We start from the raw sequence: 8,350 nt of genomic DNA, 5'->3' as shown, positions 1-8,350 counted from the left end.
ATGGGCGTGGGCGGCAGCTGTCAGCGAGGCCGTGCCGTCACCATCGCGGGCGTGCGTGTGGGCGTGGGTGGTGTCGGCGTGGGCGGCGTGGTGGGCGCTGGGTACGAGGTCGTAGAGCCCGTCACTGAGGCCGCCTGTTAGAGTGTCCATTTTGTGGGTGGAGGAGTCGAGCGAGGCTGGCAGGTCCTGTCCTCGCGTCGCGGCGACCTGCACGCGGGCGGCGACCAGGAGGAGGAAGGTGGAGGTGGAGGAGGAGGTACAGGTGGAGGAGGGCCTTTAGCGAGCACACACTTCACAGCGCACCACCACCACAAGCAGCAGCAGGCGAGGGCGACGGTGGAGGAGTAGGAGGAGGAGAGGAGGAGGAGGAGGAGGAAGAGGAGGAACCGACCGGCGCGCCGTCACACTCTAAACTGTCGACAAATGACCGCCCCACAAATCTGAAAGTCTGGCCTTAATCCACCTTGATGCTGAGTTTTAAGAGGTATTACAGTATCGGCGTTACACCACAGCAAGTTGATTTTGAGCGTGTGTTACCAGAAGCGGTGTATCAAATAATGGAGCGGAGATAAGTCGCCACGTTACCTCCCGGGGCTGGGGATCCCCGAAGTGGGCGGGCCCCGACGCCCCGACCAATGGCAGCACGGGAGGGGCGACCAATCATTCTGCGAGGGGGAGAGGGAGTGGCGACGCCGTGGAATGACATCTGTGGAAATTGTGTATTTTGTATCTTTAAACTTGTGTTTTGTCCGATATATTTATGGCGTAGAGAGGAAGATACCTGTACGGGGTGCTCTTTATTTCATCAATTAGTGAGGTGAGGAAGGGGTGGGCGGCGGACGGGAGGGCGAGGAGGCGCTGTCTGGCAGAGGGAGGCAGGCGGGAGGCAGCTGGAAGGAGGGTGGGAGGGACAGGAGGGAGGGAGGCAGCAGCTCACACAAAAGTGGATTGCGGCCCCCGGTTTGACTTCGGAAAGAAGGGAGTGTGTTGCCAGATTTTTATTTTCGCTGCTGGGATTCCGAAGTACTCTTGGCCGGATCCATCTTCCAGGAGAAGCTGTCGTTCCTCTTACTCTCCGTCTCTTTCTTTCTCCCTCTCCCTCTCTCTCTCTCTTACCTCCACTCTGGCCTCCCTCTTCCCGCCACACGCCGCGCCGCCCTGCCACCCTGGACGGTCCACGCCTCACAAAGCGTTTCAAGACAATTTCCCAAGCTGTTGTCTTTAAGGATGTTGTTGCGACGGGATTTTGTCGGCGGTGAGTCGCGCTGGTGCTTGGGAGGATGCTGGAAGAGGGGGGGAGGGAAGAAGAGGGGTAGGGGCATCTCTCTTCTCTCTCTCTCTCTCTCTCTCTCTCTCTCTCTCTCTCTCTCTCTCTCTCTCCCTCCCTCATGTCCTTGACTGATTCAGCAGGACAATGAATGCTGCGGAGTTTTATTTATTTTACTGTTTGTTGTTGGTGCCTGTTTTGGTTCTTCTTCTTTTTCTTTTTCTTTTTCTTCTTCTTCTTCTTCTTCTTCTTCTTCTTCTTCTTCTTCTTCTTCTTCTTCATTTTATTCGTGTTTGTTTCGTCTCTCTCTCTCTCTCTCTCTCTCTCTCTCTCTCTCTCTCTCTCTCTCTCTCTCTCTCTCTCTCTCTCTCTCTCTCTCTCTCTCACACACACACACACACACACACACACACACACACACACACACACGGAGAGAGAGAGAGAGAGAGAGTGGTGGTGGTGGTGGTGGTGGTGGAAGCGATCTCCATTACGGCGTCATAGGGGTTAAGATATAAGCGCGTCAGCCTCTTTGTTTCCCCGCCACGAGTTGATTTGTTGAGCATCGCATCACAGCTCTCTCTCTCTCTCTCTCTCTCTCTCTCTCTCTCTCTCTCTCTCTCTCTCTCTCTCTTACGTTGTGTTCCTCCTTCGTCTCTTAATTTCCTTTATTTATTTATTTTTTTTTATTTATTTATCTCTATATATACATTACCATACGCTGTTTTTTTTTTATTTCTTACTTTCCTTTATTTATTTTTATTTATTTATTTATCTATCTCTCTTTATCCATCCGTTATGTCTCTCTTTCATTTCCCCTTATTTATTTATTTTATGTATTCACTTCTTTTTGTCTTTTGGTGAGTGTAGACGGAGAGAAGACGGAAACGAATATAAGGACGAAGGAAAAGAGAAGAGGAAGAAGAGTGTGGCTTATTGTAGAGTTAGCCATAGGGACAAAAGGTCTGCTGAGTTTTGTTCTTCCTTTGTGTTTGTTTGTGACTCATGTGATTCTATTTATTTGTCTATATTTTTTTTTATTTGTTATTGATGTTTTGCGAGTCTAGTAGTGTTCATTATCACAGACCGGGCAAAGGAACAACAAATCTGATGCTGCTTTAATGTTGTTGTTTTTTTTTTTGTGTGTGTTTTTTTTTTTCTGTATTGCTATTTTTTTATATTGTTACCATATCACAGAAGAGGCAAAGGGACAAGAGGTCTGATGCTGCTTGTTCTTGTTTTTTTTTTTCCCCACTGTGTCTTACGAATCTTGTGTAGCTCAACAAAACAACAATAACAATAACAAGTCTATACTACTGCTTTGTTTCTCTTTTGTGATCTATTGTGTTTCTCATGCGTTAGTTTGTCACGAGAAGCATCACCAGCACACTGCAGCACATCACTAAGTCACGCTCAGAAGTCACCGTACTCTTCGTCGTCACTACCACACAAGGGAGCACGAAGGAAGAACAAGCAGCATCAGACGTGTTGGCCAGAGCGAGACTTTGTATATATGGTCAGTTTGTGGTCGGGATTCTAATGTTTCAGTAGCGACGGAGGGAGCGGAAGAGGTGAGGTAAATGTCTCCTGGTGGGGTTGAATTTTGAGTCTGTACCGTGGGTTGTTTACTTTCAAGCCGTCTTCTACTACTTCTTTATTTTTCTTCTTCTTCTTCTTCTTCTTCTTCTTCTTCTTCTTCTTCTTCTTCTTCTTCTTCTTCTTCTTCTTCTTCTTCTTCTTCTTCTTCTTCTTCTTCTTCTTCTTCTTCTCTCTTCTTCTTCTCTCATTTCGTCTTCGTCTTCTCTCTCTCTCTCTCTCTCTCTCTCTCTCTCTCTCTCTCTCTCTCTCTCTCTCTCTCTCTCTCTCTCTCTCTCTCTCTCTCTCTCTCTCTCTCTCTCTCTGTTGCTGTGGAGTGGATAGAACAAACAAAGATATCTCTGATTGGTGATTATAATGTGTGTAGTGTCTGAGAGCAGTCTTGATAGGAGAGCGAAATTTTTACGTTAATCATATCGGTGTTTTCCAGGTTATTTCTATGATTATTTTGATGCGATAAGGTCTCAGCATCACCAGTAAGGGAAGTTCTCATAACAAGACTAATGAATGATCTGTGCGGCGCCTGCGTTGTCCTGTTGGGAGAACGAAGCCTAAAGTATACAGTACCAGGTGTTCAAGAGTGATGAGTTGACGCGGGCCATGTCAAGGTGGCGGAGTGACAGCTGTCGCCTGTCTGGGATCTGGTCACTTCTCTTTGGACCACAAATTGAATGGGTAAATAGATAATGGATAGATAGAGGGAGAGTTAGGTAGCAAATAGATAGAGGGATGTATTATCATGCGTTGACTGATTTATAGAGCGATGAATAAGTAGATAGATAAATTAATGATATAAAAAAGAGGATATTCTTATTAGCATTATCTCTCTTTGATTTAGTTGTGTTCTTTAATTGTAGTACTAGCTCTTACCAAAGCTTTTCATTATGTATTTGCATTTCCTTTATCTTCTTTCATTGGTAACCTCTAAAACACACTATTACACTATTCCGTTTTCTTTTTCTTTTTATTAATTTTCATTTTTCTCTCATTCATATGTGTTCTGTTCAGCAATCATTTATGCATTAGTTTCTTTCATTTGGTAGATTTTGAAGCAGCTTGCCTTGTTTTTTTTCATATTCAGTGTTCTGTTTGCCCTATTTATAAATCAACTTTCATTCCCACTGCATTATCTTTTCACTGGTAAACTAAACCACACTATACCTTATTTTTTTTATTTTTATTTATTTTCCCCCCTACAATCATAAGTCTGTGCATTTTAATTATACAAGAATCACCTTTATTGCTGCCCCTTCATCCCCTATCACTGTTACGCTCTAAAATACAAACCAATTTTTACCCTGCAACATTCATCGGTGTTTTGTACCTCTGATTATTGCAAAAATAGACCATGGTGTTTCTACTTCACCCCGTCCCACACTCTGCGCACACACCTTATTCCCTTTCCTGCCATAGTGCTGTTCAAAATTAACTCTTTCATTAGGGAGTTTCGCAGGTATCGTTAAAATCCTGCTGGTTTTTCACTGTCTGTGGCGTTGGAGTTAATGTTCTCTTGTTCTTTTGTCTTTCTCCGTTGTCCAGTGTCTTGATGTAAAATTTAATAGTGATACCCTTATTCTCTATTGAAGTACAAGACGACGAAACTTTGAAGAGTACGAGGTTTACTATTCACTATTTTTTAACATTGTTTTAATATGGTAACGGTAACTAATGATACTCGGTCTATTAATGCTCTCCTCAATGCTCCGTACTGTTGCTTGTCTCGCTGCGGGCTGCGTTTGTTTATATGGCTGATGCAAACTCTTCTGAAAGTCCTCATGGTATATTTGTGCCTTCTTTATCTCCTCTCATTGATAAACTCCATGGGGATTTTTTCCAGCATATTCTTGCCTTTTTTTTTTTTTTTTACATTTTAAAGCATTATTTCGTATAACGTGCTACCTTATTCTCTCTCTCTCTCTCTCTCTCTCTCTCTCTCTCTCTCTCTCTCTCTCTCTCTCTCTCTCTCTCTCTCTCTCTCTCTCTCTCTCTCTCTCTTCAGCAGGTATTCATGAATTACTCCCTTTCACTGATAAATTCCAAAATATAAAGGAACGTAATCAAACATATGTAATTAAGTGACAAGACATTTGTCCCTGAATTTTTATTAACTGTCATGTCTTTTAGGGAACTGGCAACACGATGGGCCTTTTTTTCCATATTTTGTTGCCCTTGGCCAGCTGTCCCTCCTGCATAAAAAGTGAAAATATATAGAAAAGAACACAACTGAATATTTATAAGCAACAGCAAAAACAAGAGCAAAAGAGAAGACACACCTATACCCTTGATATTGAAGACACACCTATACCCTTGATACTGAAGACACACCTATACCCTTGATATTCTTTTGACGAAGAGATGTTCGACGCCAGCTGTACATCCTGCATAAAAAAAATATACGTACGCCTCTTTTCTCCACCCCTCAAAAAAAAAAAAAAGGAGAAATGTAGGTAAGAAATAAAGAGACAGATAAAAAAGCATATAGCAAAAATATACACTAAATACACGTTGTGGAAAAAAAAGGGAAGTGGCGGTTTATTGATGCATACATTTAGACACACAGGGGCGGAATTCAATATGCTGATAGATAACAACAACAATAACAAAAAATCCACATGCACAGGCGATTGACTCTATTACTGACAAAATTTTATGATCATCCAAGTATTACATTTTGTGGTAATGGCTGCACTTGGGGTATTACAGGACGTGGCATTACGAGTGATACTGTGTTATTATTATTATTATTATTATTATTATTATTATTATTATTATTATTATTAGAACTTATTTGTATGCTGTAATGATGGTGGTGGTGGTGGTGGTTGTGGTGTAATTGTAGAAGTTGTAGTAGCAGTAGTAGTAATAGTAGTAGTAGTAGTAGTAGTAGTAGTAGTAGCAGCAGCAGCAGCAGTAGTAGTAGTAGTAGTAGTAGTAGTAGTAGTAGTAGCAGTAGTAGTAGTAGCAGCAGCAGCAGCAGCAGCAGTAGCAGTAGTAGTAGTAGTAGCAGGTGGTAGTAGTAGCAGCAGCAGTAGCAGCAGCAGTGGTAGCAGCAGTGGTGGCATCAGTGTTATTATTATTATTATTATTATTATTATTATTATTATTATTAGTAGTAGTGGTAGTAGTCAGCAGTAGCAGTAGTAGTAGTAGTAGTAGTAGTAGTAGTAGTAGTAGCATCAGCAGCATCAGCAGCAGCAGCAGTAGTAGTAGTAGTAGTAGTAGTAGTAGTAGTAGTAGTAGTAGTAGTAGTAGTGTAGCAGCATTATAGCAGGGGCAGCAGGAATAACCGTAGAATCGCTACAGCAGCAGCAGCAGCAGTAGCACTTTTTTCTCTTTTCCCCATACGTTAGTGTCACACTCATTAGGGCGCCACGTGACTGTGTTCCCGGGAGACTGAGGGCGAAGGGGGGGGCGGAGGGAAGGAGGTGGGCTGAGGGCGAGGGTGACGAAGGCAGGGGAGGAGAAGGGAGAGAAGCGAGAATCGAACCCTCAAACCGTGACGGAACCTAACACATGAGTACCTCCCACGCTTATGACAGGTGCACACACACACACACACACACACACACACACACACACACACACACACACACACACACACACACACACACACACACACACACACACACACTAATTCGTTGTATTCATGCTCTTAAAGGAATATATGCATATATGAATACATATATAAGTTTCAAGGGAAATTCATCCACTGAGAGAGAGAGAGAGAGAGAGAGAGAGAGAGAGAGAGAGAGAGAGCTCAGTGATTCACGCTTTATTGCCAATTTATTTTGCCTTTTCAATCGAGCTATAGCTATCAATATATTGAAATACCTGAAATGTGTGTGTGTGTGTGTGTGTGTGTGTGTGTGTGTGTGTGTGTGTGTGTGTGTGTGTGTGTGTGTGCGTGCGCGCGTGTGTGTGTGCGTGTGTGTATCCACTGCTGAACAAAGGACCTCCCTAACTTTTATTCATTTCGCTTCTGCCCGTCTGTTCCTGGCCACGCTGTACTGTATCTCTGTCTGTCTGACCGTCCTTCACCGTCTATACGTATACAGCTTGCCGTTACGTTATTGTACTGCTCCTATTTTTCATTCAGTTCATTGCGTGTTGGAAAAGAACTGAGATTGAGTAATATATATATATATATATATATATATATATATATATATATATATATATATATATATATATATATATATATATATATATATATATATATATATATATATATATATATATATATATATATATATATATATATATACGTGTGTGTGTGTGTGTGTGTGTGTGTGTGTGTGTGTGTGTGTGTGTGTGTGTGTGTGTGTGTGTGTGTGTGTGTGTGTGTGTGTGTGTGTGTGTGTATGCAAATGCATCAATTAAATATATTTGATGTAGGCATGCTACCTAATAGTACATCTAGTTGGTATATGTGTTAAGGCGGGTTCACACGTGTCAATATACGACTGGAGTTGCAAGTCAGTCGCTAGAAGTATCGACTGAGCCATTCTAGTCAGAACACCTTCACAAAATAGCGACGGGGGGAAGTATTGGCTGGCTGGCGGGAAGTGAATGTAAACAAACAGCTACTCAACAAAATGTCTTCCTCTGATGACGATGACGATTGCGATTAAATTAAATAATTACAAGTATTCACTCCTCACCTCCAACATCACCCTGCATAGTGGGAAGCAGTCATCGTCATCCGAGAAACGCCTATTTGCTTAAGCATTTTTGTCTTTTTTGTTTTTTGCTTTATAATTCACTTTTAGGGTCCTAGATTTGCTCTTTTTCCTTCACCAACTCTAATATCTCCATCTCTACATCGACACCACATTTTCAAACCTTTCTCCGTGACGTCACGACGTAAAGAAAGCCGCAAATCGACTGAACAAGACCAACGTTTTGGTCTTGTTTTGCGACTGGTTTTTCCAGTCACTAGGCACAGGTATTCAGTCAGATTCTGCCGATTTGCAATTTCAGTCCCAAATTGACACGTGTGAACTCACCTTTAATGAAAATCTATTCATTAAATGTTAAACGAAAGAATGTTATAGTTACTTATCGAATGTGGAAGTCAAAGAAAATGCTTTTGGTGGGAGACTATTGTAACGAGTACAAGGTGGAAGCTCCAAGAAACCTTGAAAACAACGGCGACAGTTTATACACACTACTTACGTGTAATGAAATGCTTCATGTGTTGTAAATATTTTCCCTTGCGTTCAAAACTCCCAATTACATGTCTCACTTTGGTCCGCAGGACCAATATCTAATGAAAAAAAATAAATAAATAAAAACATAGGTTACCGAATGATTTACAAAACCTAGAGAAGTGTATAACTAAGAATGAACATTATAATTTATTCATTGTCCGTCTTTCATCAGAATACTCGTGCGCGGAGACAGCTATAGTGTATGTAGACGTGGCAGAGTGAGAGCAGCAAGATGGCAAGCAAGGCAAGGTGGCGGCTGCCTGGCTGCACTGCCTGGAAG

The 8,350-nt window shown here is 42.2% G+C and overlaps 1 protein-coding gene across 1 annotated transcript in view; it reads right to left on the bottom strand.

The window, feature by feature from the left end:
• Positions 1-572, bottom strand: part of LOC123510178 (pituitary homeobox 2-like) — a 26,962-nt gene extending 26,390 nt beyond the window's left edge. Inside the window, 1 exon segment of the mRNA XM_045265053.1 lies at positions 1-572. This exon segment is cut by the window's left edge and continues 79 nt beyond it. Coding sequence (XP_045120988.1) covers positions 1-150 — 150 coding nt within the window. The 5' untranslated portion in view covers positions 151-572.
• Between the last annotated feature and the right edge of the window lie 7,778 nt (positions 573-8,350).

This window comes from Portunus trituberculatus, chromosome 28 (genome assembly GCF_017591435.1).
Source record: "Portunus trituberculatus isolate SZX2019 chromosome 28, ASM1759143v1, whole genome shotgun sequence".
NCBI classification, from domain to species: Eukaryota; Metazoa; Arthropoda; class Malacostraca; order Decapoda; family Portunidae; genus Portunus; species Portunus trituberculatus.
The sequence above is the reverse complement of the archived record's forward strand: the minus strand, read 5'-3'. Positions and strand labels throughout refer to the sequence as shown.